Source organism: Acomys russatus, chromosome 19, assembly GCF_903995435.1.
Source record: "Acomys russatus chromosome 19, mAcoRus1.1, whole genome shotgun sequence".
In the NCBI taxonomy this organism is placed as follows: domain Eukaryota; kingdom Metazoa; phylum Chordata; class Mammalia; order Rodentia; family Muridae; genus Acomys; species Acomys russatus.
In genome coordinates, this window is record NC_067155.1 from 3,256,568 (window position 1) to 3,271,395 (window position 14,828).

Here is a 14,828-nt window from a genome sequence, read left to right on the forward strand (position 1 = left end):
GCCAGGTGGAAATGCTGTCAGGGAGCCAGGCAACCTGGATGGCTGGTTAAGACCCCGCGCATAGCTGCAAGCCAAAGTCAGGTGAAGATACAGGACAGACCCAATGTAAGTGCTGAGATGGACGAGGGAAGCTGCCCACGGAAAGTGGAGAGCAGGGCTTCCTGGCAGACAATACTGCTAGAGACTCGTCCTCGCGGGACTATAAAGTTCCTGTAAAGCCAGGCGTGGTGGCGCAGGCCTTTAATCCCAGCATTCAGGAGGCAGAGGCAGGAGGATCCCTATGAGTTCCAGGCCAGCCTGGTCTACAAAGGGAGTACAGAACAGCCAAGGCTAACACAAAGAGACCCTGTCTCCGAAAAACCAACCAACCAACCAACCAACCAAAACCAACCCCCGCCCCCCAAAAAAAAAGTTTCTGTAAGGTTGCACTTGACTCCAAGGGACCGTCCATCCTTCTTAGCCCTGTAGTTCACCGCCCCGCCTCAGGGTGGCGCTGTGCACAACCTCGCCGTTATCCAGGCCGTTGGCGCGCAGGTGCTTTCTAGCCCTCGGGAGCCCTGTGCGCAGGCGCGGAGTGAGGCGGGCCGTTAAGGGTGCGAGGGTGCGTGCGTGCGAGCGTGCGTGCGTGCGTGCGTGCGAGGGGCTTGCGAAGGCTGCTGGTTGCACTAGGCCCCAGGCTAGGCCTTCGGTGGTGAGGGTCGCTCACTGCCACTCAGCGCGCTGCCTCCGGGCCCGTGTGGTGCGAACTAGCCTGAGAGAGAAGGAGGAGGGACGCATCATCGTCGGGATGCTCGAGGTCCTGGTGCTGAAGGTGAGGAGTGCCCGAGGCCTGCCTTCCTTTCTCGAGGAGCTTCCCCACGTGCGACTGCCATCTTGGGGACCCCCGCCCCCCCGAAGCCCGGGGCGCCCTCGCCTCGCTCTCAGAGAAGCGAGTGACGCAGTTGCACACCCTGGTTCCAGATATGGCGGCAAATGCTAACATCCTTCAAATATCCAACAGTGTGAACTGGGCTCAGTGGAGCGTGCAGGAAAATCACAGCCCGGGCTAGCCTGGGCTACGTAGGGAGGACCGAGCTTATAAACACCACCTCCCTTGGGGGCTGGAGAGATGGCTCTAACGAGTTCAGTAATCAACAACCACATGGTGGCTCATAACCATGTGTAGTTGGAATCTGAACCCCTCTCCTGGTGTGCATGAAAACAGAGCTCTCATATACAGTAAATAAATTGTAAACACACACACACACACTTCCCACAATTATATATTCATTGGCAAGCTAATCGACAGATCAGTTTAATTGTAACAACAATTAAATTTATTATGTAAAGGTAGACCTTGTAATCTTAGTACAGTCACTTATTCTAACATTTATTTGTGTATTATGGGTGTGGGAGTGCTCGTGCCCTGATGCACGTGTAGAAGTCAGAGGGCAGCTGGCCCCGAGGATTGAACTTGGGTAGTCAGGCTTGTTGGCAAGCACCTTTTACTAAAATTGTCTTACAGGCCCTGCTTATTTGAACTAATCTACTTATTTATTTATTTATTTTTCCTTTTTGTTTTTCGAGACAGGGTTTCTCTGTGTTAGCCTTGGTACATTTTGATTTTTTTACTTTTTTTTTTTTTTTTTTTTTCGAGACAGGGTTTCTCTGCGTAGCCTTGGCCATCCTGGACTCACTTTGTAGACCAGGCTGGCCTCGAACTCACAGCGATCCGCCTGCCTCTGCCTCCCGAGTGCTGGGATTAAAGGCGTGCGCCACCACGCCTGGCTTGATTTTTTTTTTTTACATTTTTATTGTGTGGGTGCATTCATGTTCATTATGAGGAGGCATGTGCACGGCATCATGTGGTAGTTGTAGAGTTACTTCTCTTCGTACTGTTCCCGTGAGTTTTGGAGATTGAACACAGGTTCCCAGGCTTCCCCGGCAAGTGCCTATTCCCGCCGAGCCATCCTGCCAGGCCCTTGAATTCATTTTTCCACATGGTGCTAACTCGTAAGTACGTTCTTTGGCTGAAATATTCGGTTTCCTACTAACGTTTTGGAAAGACTATCATTCGCTTTAGAATGACTTTGATACCCTTGTCAGCTGTTACTGGGCCGCGTCGTCAAGGAGGCAGACCTGGGATTTTTATTCTTCTGCTCCGTGTGTCTAACTTAACGATAGCACCACACTGTTTTGATTATTGTAATTTTTAAAAATCTTTATTTAACGTACACTGATGTTCTGCCTGCCTGCATGCATGTCAATATGAGGGTGTCAGATCCCCTGGAACTGGAATTACAGACAGTTGTCAGCTGCCATGTGGGTGCTGGGAATTGAAGCCAGGTCCTCTGGAGGCTTAAGAGATGGCTCAGAGATAAACAGCACTGACTGATGATTGTAGTTTTATAGTAAGTTTCTGAAATCAGGTATGAGGCCCTCTGTTGTAGTTTTGTTTAGATACAGTGTCTCCAGCTGAGACTGGCGTCTGCCCGATGCTCACCTCCAGCTCAGGAGTGCTGGGAGCACAGGCATGCACTACCATGGTCAGTTTTCTCTAGTGCTGGGGATTGAACCTTGGGCTTCATGCATAGCTAGGCAAGCACTCTACTAATGAGCTACGTCCCCAGCACATTAGCTTTGTTGGTTTTAGAGGTTTATTGGCTACTTAGGGTCCCTTAAAGTTTCATTCATATATATATCTCCATTAGGCTTTGATAACAGTGAGAACTGAATCTGTAGGTCAGTATTTACATTTTTTTTGTTTTGTTATGTTTTTGTTTTTTTGGGTTTTTTTGTTTGCTTGTTTTGTTTTTTTGGTTTTTAGAGATAAGGTCTCTCTGTGTAGTCCTGGCTGTCCTGGACTTGCTTTGTAGACCAGGCTGGCCTCAAACTCACAGTAATCCACCTGCCTCTGCCTCCCAAGGGCTGGGATTAAAGGGCTCAGTATTAACATCTTAATCAATTTCTGTCAATATTAAATCTTCCAACCCGCAAGTGTGGTTGTGTTTCCATGTTTTTTTTTTTTTTAAGAGACAGAGTCTCACTCTAGCGCTGGCTTGCCAGGAACTCACTGTATAGACCAGGCTGGCCTTGAAGCTAAGGCGGTGCTGCCCTCCTGAGAGTGCTGAGCTCTAGAGGCGTGCGCTCTGGCTCTCCGTGTATTTTTGACTCGATTTCTTTTTATCATAATTTTATAATTTTCACTGTAGTTGTAATTTTTTTTTTTTTAGGATTTTCTGTGTAGATAGTCATGCCTATAGAAACTGGCAAGTTTATTTCTTTTCGGTTTTCCTGACAGTCTTGTCTTACAGTGTTACTTAGCACAATCCAGCCAATGCTAAATGAAGCAGTGGGTACACCATTAGACTTTCATTTCCTGTGTTTTACTTCCTGTCCATTAATAGAGAGCCCATTTGTAAAGACAGCTGCGTGTCGTGCCACACTCTTGGGAGCCTCTTACAAGCACTCGGGAGATGGTCACTCTGCGATAGCAAATCTGAGGCTAGCCTGCCTCAAAACCAAAACATGACAGAGTTCCGTTTCATGGCTAAGACTCTTTGAACGCTTACAACAACCATCTGGCCCTCAAGTTCTGGAGCATACTGTAAGAGCTGTTTTCAGGCCCTCGAAAGTTAAGCATCTAGGCAGCCTGGGTTCCCTCCGTCCCTCCCTTTCTAGGCTAGAGCGCTGGACCTTGAGATGTCAGGCAAGTGTGCACCGCTGAGCTACGTCCCCAGTGACTGGTTCTTCATATGGTTTTACTGGGCTTTGCCTTATCCCATCCTTATTATAGTCAGCATGGAGGTGGTATCTATGCTACTAATTAATGACTATAGGTGAATCTTCAGTTACCAAAATCGGAATGACTGCTGTCTTCCCCCATCTCCCAATTATTATAAAAACCTTCAAATAATCAAGCATGGTAGTGCACACCTTTAACCCCAGCACTCAGGAGGTAGAGGCGTCTAGATCTTTGTGTTATGTGGCTGGTTCCAGGTCAGTCAAGATACATAGTGAAATCTGGTCTTTAAAAGAAAATATCATAATCCCAACACTCAGGAGGCAGAGGCAGGGGGATCTCTGAGTTCAAGGCCAGCCTGGTCTACAGAGTGAGTTCCAGGACAGCCAAGGCTACACAGAGAAATCCTGTCTTGAAACAACAAAATCAAACATTCAAAAGACTAGAAAAATACTAACCCAAACGCTTACATTCCTGTCCTCTGGTGTGTGGCCTACAAAGTTATGGTGTCTTATTGCTGCTTGGCCCTCTCAGTAGGCAGCGGTGGGGTATGCATTTGAAAAACCAGTGGGAGTTTTAACTGATACTTTTAATTCAAATTTAACTCTTTGATTTTGAAGCTTATTTCTAAAAATGGCACTTTTGTGGAGTTTTGGGTGTTTATATGTGTGGTGGTTTGAAGAAGGATGGCCTCCGTAGGCTGATGTAAATGCCTGCTCGCCAGGGACTGGTGCTGTCGGGAAAGATTGGGGAAAGAGGGTTTGCCCTTGTGGAGGACTTTTGCCAGTGGAGGTGGGCTTTGAGGGTTTCAAAAGCCCCAGCCACGCCCAGTGCCACCTGGGGGTCTGGATGTAGATCTCAGCTGCTGCTCCAGCACCATGTCCAGCTGTGTGCTGCCATGCTTCCTGCCACAGGCTGGGATTGGTGCGCTGTGTGCACGCTGATGGAGTGACAGCATCTATAGGCAGTAACCAGCACCTCAGTGAGTGCAGTCTGTACACCAGGAGGATGAGGGTTAGCTAGCCTCAATAGGAGTCTATGTAGGACAGCCATCTAAGGTGGCAGTCATGCAGGGGGAGGAAGCTCTGGTTGCCAGCTTACACACACTGTGAACATCCACACTCCACCAGGGGAAGGCTTTGCTAGTCCCACAGGTCTGAGGCACTGGTGTCCTTGATGTGCCTGTGTCCATGTCAACAAGACACATGCACGTAGGCTTTTATCTTCTCCTTACACACTCACTCAGGGCTTGCTTGGCTCACCACACATGTTCTTGGATTTTTTTGTTTTATTTTGTTTCTTTTTTTTATATATATAGTTTAATGTATTTTAATAGCAAACTTACAGGAACAGCACAGAAGACAGACAACATTAAAAACATGTACTTGCATGTATGACAACTCAGTTAGAAAAGTATAGTGAATGGATGGAATCCTCTGTATGATAAAAATGCTACAAACACCATTTAGTTGCCGTCAATAAGAAATTTACTTATTTTTAAAAAATCCAAATGCTGGCATTGTCCAGAAAATTTTAACAGGTTTACTTATAATTGTTATAAAGTTGAACTGTTGAAATGTGTTCACTGAAACATTTGCTTGCATTAATGCTTTACATCTTGCATTTATATTAAAAATTCACACACAAATGAAAATGGAAAACTGCCAATACCTGATTTCTGTCCCCTATTTTTCCACTCGCAATCATATACTTAGGTACCTTTTGACCCCATGGAAAAAATATCTAACATTCAGAACTACTAATAACAGGGAGAGGAAAAAAAAATTTTTTTTTTGAGAATGAAATGTTTCCCCTCATAGCGGACTCTTAAGCAAGTTCTCCGCGTATGCGGCGTGCTAGCTGGATATCTTTTGGCATAATTGTTACACGTTTGGCATGGATAGCACACAGGTTGGTGTCTTCAAAAAGGCCAACCAGATAGGCCTCACTTGCCTCCTGCAAAGCACCAATAGCTGCACTCTGGAAGCGCAGATCTGTTTTGAAGTCCTGAGCAATTTCTCGCACCAGACGCTGGAAGCGGAGCTTGCGAATGGGAAGTTCAGTGGACTTCTGATAGCGTCAGATTTCACGGAGTGTCACAGCACCAGGCCTGTAACGATGACGTTTCTTCACCCCTCCAGTAGAGGGCGCACTCTTGTGAGCGGCTTTTGTAGCCAGTAGTTTCCTGGGTGCTTTGCCACCTGTGGATTTGCGGGCAGTCTGCTTTGTACGAGCCATGGTAAGGGCACCTCTTTACTTACCCCCCCTTCTCCCTCGGCTGGAGCTCAGCAAACGGCGACAGCTGCGAACACCTCATTTTGTTTCTTAAAAACAGGATATAGATACTGTCCATGGCTTGCTTGTATGTATCATGTATACTTTTTAAATATTGGAGATTAAGGGCATTTTTTTTCTTGTTGTGGTGGCAGAGTTTGGTTTTGAACTTAGGATCTCCCTGTCTCAGCCTCCTGAGTACTGCCATTACATGTGTGTGCCACTATGTCCTTTTGATTGTATACGTAATTGAGAATTGCTTGCCTATTCTTATTTGTGTATTTTGGGACTTTATCTTCAATCAGAACTTGTTTATTTTTTGTTTGTTGTTTTTTTCGAGACAGGCCTCACTTACGTAGCTCTGGCTGTTGTGGAACTCACTATATAGGCCATGCTGGCATCAAACTCACATAGATATGCCACCTTGGGGCTCTCAATCCGATCATCAAAGTGCTTGTCAAGGACTTGTTAGTCGCTTACATTAGAAATAGTCACTGTGGTTTAAGGCTGATAGCACATGACTCTACCTTTAAATCATACATTGCTTTGTCTTCTTAAAATATTACAGATTGAAGATCCAGGTTGCTTCTGGGTAATTATAAAAGGATGTAGCCATTTTTTAGAACAAGAAGTTGACTACCAAAAACTAAACAGTGCCATGAATGACTTCTATAACAGCATGTGTCAAGACATAGAAATAAAACCATTAATGCTGGAAGAAGGGCAGGTATGTACCTAAATGTGCTTTCATCTCAGGGTCTTAAAACAGTGCTCAAACTACAAAATCTTCTGTATGGAGATAGTAAAAGCGTTTGGAATATTTTTCCTGTTTCCTATGATTGCCTGGTGCTGATGTATTCTGCACAGGCTAGAACCTAGTCTTGAAGAGGATGTTGGCAAGGTTATTTTACCATGTGGGTTCCGGGCATCAAACTTGGGCCATCGACCTTGGCAGCAGAGACATCTCACTCACCTGACTTTTTATAACATGGGCAAAGGAGACAACATGAGGTCTAAACCAAGGCACAGGCTGTCTCCTGGGCCCAACATACACACATAGGGCCTTCAGCAAATGGCATGGGGTTAAATCAGGGCTCGTTCCCTCCCTCCCTCCCTCCCTCCCTCCCTCCCTCCCTCCCTCCCTCCCTCTGTCTCTCCCTCTCCTTTGGCTTTGGTCAATTAATGTTCCATGCCCTGGCCCCTCTGTGTTCTTGTAATATAAACTCCCATTACCCATAGTCTGGCCCTCTTTTTAGGCCATTCTCAGGGAAGTGAAATTTTATAATAGTGTGGTAGGAAAAGACTTAAAAAATGTGTTTTGAGAACTAGAAAATATTTGAGTCCTCCCCCCATTATCATTAGTAACATAATGTATTATTTTTCATGTAACACTGAATGTTAGCTTCAAAACATACCTTTAAAGTGTGTGTGTGAGTGTGTGTGTGCACATGCGTTCATATGGCCTGATTGCTTTGTAAACTTTTTCTTTTGTCCTTTATGTTTTGTATAGACTGATAAGCAAAGCTAGATGTTTTGGACACATTTGGGTTCTCTTTCCCTCAATAATATTTATGCCATGAACTTCCTTGTAGGTATGCTTTTTAAAAATCTACTTTTAAGCCGGGCGTGGAATCCCAGCACTCGGGAGGCAGAGGCAGGCGGATCGCTGTGAGTTCGAGGCCAGCCTGGTCTACAAAGTGAGTCCAGGATGGCCAAGGCTACCCAGAGAAATCCTGTCTCGAAAAATCAAAAAAAAAAAAAAAAATCTACTTTTATTTTGGTTTCCTTATTTCTCTTTCTTTCTTCTCTACCCCAATCCAGTGCAACACCTCAACACCAGGTAGGAGAGAAAGAAGGTTAGGGGGAAGGGGGCGTGGTTCTCTTTAGCTACTGCCCACTCTTTAGGGTCTTAATGTTCCTTGGGGCAAGTCTGATCCGTGTTTCAGGATATCTTCAACTCCTTGACAAACTGCATCAACAGCAACTAGGAGCAGTGTGTGAGTGTGTGTGTGAGTTTGAGTGAGTGTGTGTGTGTGTGTGTGTGTGTGTGTTGGTATTTATTCCCACTGGCAAAGACCACGCCCCCACACGGGGCAGTTCACAGCTGACAAAGGTCACAGCTCTCTCATCACAGGCTGTTATCAGCCCTGGGCAAACTGGAGCAGCCCCCATAGCCCACACCTGGGATTAATACAAAAACATGTTTATATAACACAACTGAGAAACCCTGTAACAGTTCAAGATGCCAGTGGATTGAGGTGGTGACAGCCTGGCCTCAGCCTGGACATTGTCACCAATGCTTCAGTAGTGACCACTACTGCCTAGATCAACTCTTTCCTTTGTGTTTTTGACATAATATTTTTCTCCTTCCTTCTGTACCCAGAGTTAAGATTCACCTGTGTAGAGCTTTCCCTCATTTATCAACTCATAAAATACAGACTAGTTAGGTGGGTATGATGGCGCACACCTTTGATCCCAGCATGTAGAAGGAGGCAGAGGCAGGCAGGTCTCTGTAGAGTTCAAAGCCAGACTGCTCTGCTCTGCAGAGTGAACTCCAGGACAGCCAGAGCTTGTAGAGACCCTGCCTCAAAAACAAAACAAAAATGGAAAGAAAAAGAGTTTATAGTATAAACAATTAAGAATGAGTGGTTTTTTTTAATTTTTTATTTATTTTACATCTGGACCAATTTTCTATCCTTCCTCTCCTCCCAGTCCTCCTCCCCTCCCCACCATCCACCTCTCCTCCCCTTCTCTTCAGAAAAGGGCAGGCTTCGCGGATATCAACCAGCCGTGGCATATAAAGTTACAGTAAAACCAGGCACCTGCTCTCCTGTCAAGTTAGGACAGTGCAAACCAGTTAGGAAAGGGTCGGAAAGGCAGGCAGCAGAGTCAGAGCTCCTGTTCCTACTTTTAGGAGTCCCGCGAGAAGGCCAGCTACACACTGGAGCATGTGTGCAGAGGCCGAGGCCAGCCCTGTGTAGGCTCCCTGGCTGTCTGGGGCCCCTGTGGCTCAGGCTGCTTGATTCTGTGGGTTTTCCTGTGCTGTCCTGGACCCCTCTGGCTCCTACAGTTCTTCCTGCTTCCCCTGCTTTGCAGGATCCCCCAAGCTAGGCCTAATGTGTGGCCGTGGGTCACGCGTCTTCCTCTGTGGCGGGGTGAAGCCTCTCTGGTGACAGCTGGGCCAGATGTCAATCTATGAGTATAGCAGAGTACCATTAAGAGTTGTTTTGCTGACTTTTTTCTTTTCCCCTCCCTCCCTCCTTATTTCTCTCTCTCTCTCTCCCTCATTCATGTTTGGTTCTACCTAGGTTTTTGGGCTCTCCGGCCTTTGGCTCCTGGCCATCCACGGCTTCCTCTCTCTCATGGCACAGGTCTCAGGCTAGACCAGCCATTGGTTGGCCACTTCCATAATTCTTTGCCACCTTTACCCCAGCACATCTTGTAAGCAGGACAAATTTAGGTCGAAGGTTTTGTGGCTGGCTTGGTGTCCTAGTCCCTCCACTGGAAGTGTTGCCTGGTTACAGGACATGGCCAGTTTAGGCTGCGGAGCCCCATTGCTAGGAATCTTAGCTAGGGTCACCCTCATTGATACCTGGGAGTTTGCATTGCCCTAGATTTCTAGCTCTTCCCAGAGATGCCCTCCTCCCCCACCATTCCAGTTGTCTCTCCCAGTACTCTCTCTCTCTCTCTCTCTCTCCTTCCCACACCCCAGCCGACCCCACCCAACCCCCAGTCCCCTGTCCCCATCCACCCTCAGTGTCTGTTGTTTCCCCTTTGCAGTAAGATTCATGTGTCCCTGTAGCTGCTCTTTGCTACTTTGTGGGTCCTTATTTTTCCCACTCTTAATCCGCCCCCCCCCCCCCGTTTAACCCCCTAACACTAGATAGAAAAGAAACAAGGATAGAGGGGAGAGTGGAAATACGAAAATACCTGAATCTAATTTCCTTCCTTTTTCTTCTTTGACAATGGCCACTAGCAAACTGCAACTAATCTCCCTAAATGACCAACTACACACACACACACACACACACACACTAGCAGAATTTCAAATGTCACACAACTGGAGAAACTACCTGCAGCTGGCAAACTGTGCCTCTGCCAGAGCGCAAGACAAACCATAGTCTGCTGCCCTGACCTGCGGGGTTCGACTAAAACTCGGGAGGAAGGTCACCTGTTGAAAAATGCAAGACACAAAGAAGGAGAGCAGGTCTGATTGATCAAACTCTCAAACTTTATTAGTCAGAAGGCAGGGGAGCATGTTGCTATAGCAACCCAGCTGCAGGCTTTTCTCAAAGCACAGGGAATTCCAGGCAGCGTCATAACGTCCTGCCACACAGGGTATCTTGCTCTGTCTTCATCTAGCTTTAGTCTAACTGCTAAACCATAACAGGGTCGCTCCATCTCTATCTGTCTTTAGTCTAACTGCTGACTCACAACAGGGTCAGCTAGTTTCTGGTGAAAGGCAAGCTGGGGGTGGGGGGGACAGAGACTTAAAGGTACAGGCTCTGACAGGGTGGCTGAACATTGGCCATATGGCCTATTGTCCCCAACATCTCCTCCCTCTCTTTATTAAAAGAGGAGGTAGATGGATCCATTATATAGGGGAGCATTGGTCCCCAGAGGGAGCAGGCGTTAAGCAGAGGGGGGAAGCATTGACCTGATCCTCCTAGGGCCAGATTGGCTTGTCAAGATGTCTTTTTGAGGAGGAGAGGGAGGTCCTGATCTACTGTCTGTGGGCGTCCCCAACGTACAGTGAACAAGACATTTTTCGACATCAACCTCTATGCAATCAGATTTACTTCTCAGGGGACTCCGAGTTGGACAATTGGGTCCTCCCCCTGCGGTACCTTGTCCCACACCCCTTGCAGGTGCCCATGCCTTATGGCAGGCAATATCTGAGTATATGCCATTCTCACCGTGTCAAGGAAGGGGGAACGGAGGCACATTAGTGTTCAAGCTCATCATGGCCTTGGTCGGCCAAGTCAAGTTTATGATAATGCACCTGTATTGCTCGGGCATCTCGAGCATCCAGCTGTTGTTTTACAAAGGCAGTGAGGCGTCTAAAAGCCCAGGGGCCAAAAGGGATAAGGAGGAGAAATCCTACCAGGGGGCCCAGAATGGAGGGCAACAAGGTAGTAAGCCAAGGGGAGGCGGAGAACAAGTTATGGAACCAACTCTGTTCCTGTTCTTGTTGTCTTTTTCTTTTTTCTAAGCCTTCTCTAACCTTGGCCATGCTATCTTTGATCACCCCAGAGTGGTCTATATAAAAGCAACATTCCTCTTTGAGGGCAGCACAAAGTCCACCTTGTTGGAGGAAAAGCAGATCTAGATCTTAGCAGCTTGTAATTTACAGGTGATCTCTGGATGGAGTCTGTTAAGTCAGGTAAAAATCTGTTGAGACAAATACAGACTGGAGACAGAAGTTAAAATTGTGTCCATAAGGCAGCTAGAGTAGGCTTATATCTTTGAAACCCAGTAAAAGCATGAACATTTTTTTGGTCCAGAAGACTTGATATATAGATTTGACAGACTCGTTTTTAATAAGCAGCCAGTACTTTACCAGTTTAGTATAACCACTGCTCTTATTTTAAACCTGTAACTTGTACTTACCAACATTTAAACACTTTCTTAGACCCTCAAATATTAAACATTTTTTCAGACCTTTAAACATAGGAAGCCACTGCTAGGATGTGTTAATCTCTGTTTTAATTAGTTTAAATATAATTAATGCTATATTTAGCAGATATCTGATAAGCTTGAGGACCAGCATATCTGTGCTCAATCCTCGTCTGTTTTCAGTTGTCTGCTCTAACCTATATTTTATAGACATAAAACAGAAATGTTATCATCTGTAGTCTGTAGATAAGTGCTAGAGGACCACATCTGTTTAATTTTAGTGTGTCTGAATTGTTTCTAGCTATATATTTGCTCATTATTTTTAGAAAACACCTGTGATTGACTGAGCTAGTACCTAACAAAACCATAAGCTTTAATTATTTTAAACAGTTTGTGATAGTAGCTCTTAACTTTACACACCAGTTGTAGTTAGAGTACCAGTATGGCTTAAGAATGTTTATTATTGTGTCTATAATTATTATTACTGTTGTGTTTTTTAACCCCTAGCAATCAATCAAGACATATTAATTAATTAATTATATATATATATATATATATATGGGCTGGTATGGGATCCTTGTCTTAATCCCATGTCATCTGTTTCTAATGATTTTTATTAAGTTACCTTTTATCCATAATCTTAAATACTTGTTAATGTTTTTATCTGGGCCACTCTTTTATATAATTCACAGTTCTTTGCCCAGAGTTTGGCAATGATTTCCAGTATTTGTCCCAATCCTCCACTGGGTGGAGTTTCTCAGAGAGCATCTATGTTGGGCTAACATCTACTTATAACTATACCATTGTTTGCCAGAACATATATTTTTCAGTATTCTCAAATATACCCATTTTTTTTTTTTACTGGAATGGCTTTGCTCTTAATGTAGGGAAACAGTAACAGCTGAGCAGTTTTATCCCCTGCATTAATTTGCATCTCCTGTTTTACACACCGTGATTTTGATGTACAATAAGACCTTGAGAAGTTACATAATGATAACCATTTAATTAAGAGTTTCTTTACTTCAGCATCAAGATCTATAAATATAGATGTTGGAAACTTTTCTGGTTTCCATATGGCATATCATTATAGAATACAACAGTTTTTTAAGAACATTTATCAGTGCTACTAATATATTTAATTTATAGAAAAATATAGTTATTAATACTTTATATTGACTGTAACATAATTAATACAAACGAGTCTTGTTATATTTGTTTAAGAATGAAGTCATAGAGTATAACCATAATTTTTAGAACTTAAAACCAGATTTTTATAGTGCTTTGAACTAGGATTGAATCACATAATATCTGTGTTACAAACACACATGCTCTCATATATTTTAAGCAAGAGTTTGAACTTAAATTTTAAACATCATAGTCAATAAGGAAATCATTAATCCTTAGATAAAAGTTCACAGATAAATGCCGGAGACGTAGTTTTAACATCTTTATTAAGGAAACATTGTTTAAAATCTTATTTTCTATAAGTCTATTACTGTTGGAGATCAGTTTCTTAAGTTGGTTCATTTCATTTGCTGTTAGAATGGCTCTGGCATTAAATTATAACTATTTGTTACACATTATAAAGATTTTTAACCAAGATATACAGAGTACAATAAATGTATACCTTTAAAGCCAATAAGAAACAAACATGTAGTAAAACACAAAATATTTCTTTAATTTTATAGCATAATTTAAAAGGATCTTACACCTAAATGTTAAATGCTAAAGGCAGAACCAGTGAAAGATAATAGAGAAACTAGGAGTATCCGAGTTGGCATCCTGCCCAGGATGTTTCTGCACACAAGCCCCTGTTGAAAATGCACAGCCTCTATAGTGAAAGTTATTCAGAGCCCATCACCAAGGAGTCCAAGGAGTGACTAGGACTGAAAAAGACCTTACCAGTGGCTCTATCTGGTCATTGCTTACCATGTAGTTCCTGGAAAGACCCATCGTATTAGCTCTCATTTTTTTGCCACCTTTTTTTTTTTTTGTGGGTAGTGACCTTGCATTTACCATGTTTGAGGGGTTTGGGCTGACTGGAGTTTAGAGCACATCTTTAGGAGTTCAGGCAGCTCTGGGCTTCCTGCCAGTTTGATCCAGGCACACCAGCTCCAAGGACAGAGCTAGTTTACCAGTTTTTGTTTGTTTCTTTTTCTTGAGAATCATTGAAATGAGTTAGAACTAATGACCAGCAGATAAAATTTTGTTCTTTTTTTCCTCCAACAGAATATAATACATAAAACAACATTTAAACACCAGACAAAGACAAGAAAATGACAAGTTTGTCTTTCTTCACTATGAGGGATAAGTTATGTGCCCTAGTCAGTCAGTCCAGTAGTCTAAGACAACAGTCAGGGGGGCTGATTCTTTCTCACAGTGAAAAAGTCCACACAAATAGACACAAATAAACAAAAACAGAAAACGGCGCCAAAAGCCACAATAGTCTGAACTACATCAAAACCAGAACCAAGTGAGCGATCAGACCCGGTGATCAAGCAGGCTGAGAGCACTCCCCAAGTGGAGGGGGATTGATTGCCCCTCCCGGAAGTCAGGAACGTCTTCCAGCTTCCCCGCCAAGAGGTACACTTTCTCCTGGCACAGGCAAAGAGCAACCCTGACATTGTGACTAACTCAAATGCTCGAGCTTCAAAGCAAAACTAAAGAATGGAGAGACAGAGAGACAGACAAAGAGGACAGACAAAGAAGAGTGGTGGCCACCTTACCTAACTCCTTGATTAGAGTCCAGGTCTGGGAGGGGACTCTTCAAGCAGAGGAGATTTACAGCCTTTGGCCTTAATGGGGGTCCTTAAAGGAGGACTGAGTAGGCCGACTTTTACATTTCCCCAGACTTTTTCCAAATTTTTTTTTTTAAATAACATTTTTACCTTTATCCAATACATTTTTAATATCCTCATGAAAGTATCTAACACACAAGATATCATTAATCATATTTCAATAGGAAAAGGCAGTGACAGGGATCTTTTTTGGGCCCAAAAGACGTATAATAATCACGAAGGCAATCCCCTACCTGTTGCCAGCGTTTTTTGTCCACAGTGCCCTTTTTTGGAAACCAGGGGCAAATAATGAAGAGAAAAAATTTTACTAAGTCTTTTTTCTTTACCCACGTTCCTTGTGTCTTGAGGGAGGTTTTAAGTCCCTTGATAAATAATTCATGTTTGCTAAGTGATTGTCCCATATGTGTGTTGCCGTCGCT

At 44.1% G+C, this 14,828-nt stretch overlaps 1 protein-coding gene and 1 pseudogene across 1 annotated transcript in view; one reads left to right on the top strand and one right to left on the bottom strand.

The window, feature by feature from the left end:
* The first annotated feature begins 787 nt into the window (after positions 1 to 787).
* The window catches only part of Tdrd12 (tudor domain containing 12), a 78,888-nt gene continuing 64,847 nt past the window's right edge, over positions 788 to 14,828 (top strand). The window contains exons 1-2 of the mRNA XM_051162186.1: positions 788 to 811; positions 6,564 to 6,722. Of these exons, the coding sequence (XP_051018143.1) occupies positions 788 to 811; positions 6,564 to 6,722 (183 nt within the window). The remainder of the gene's footprint in view (positions 812 to 6,563; positions 6,723 to 14,828) is intronic.
* On the bottom strand, positions 5,062 to 5,959 carry LOC127203425 (histone H3.3A-like; annotated as a pseudogene).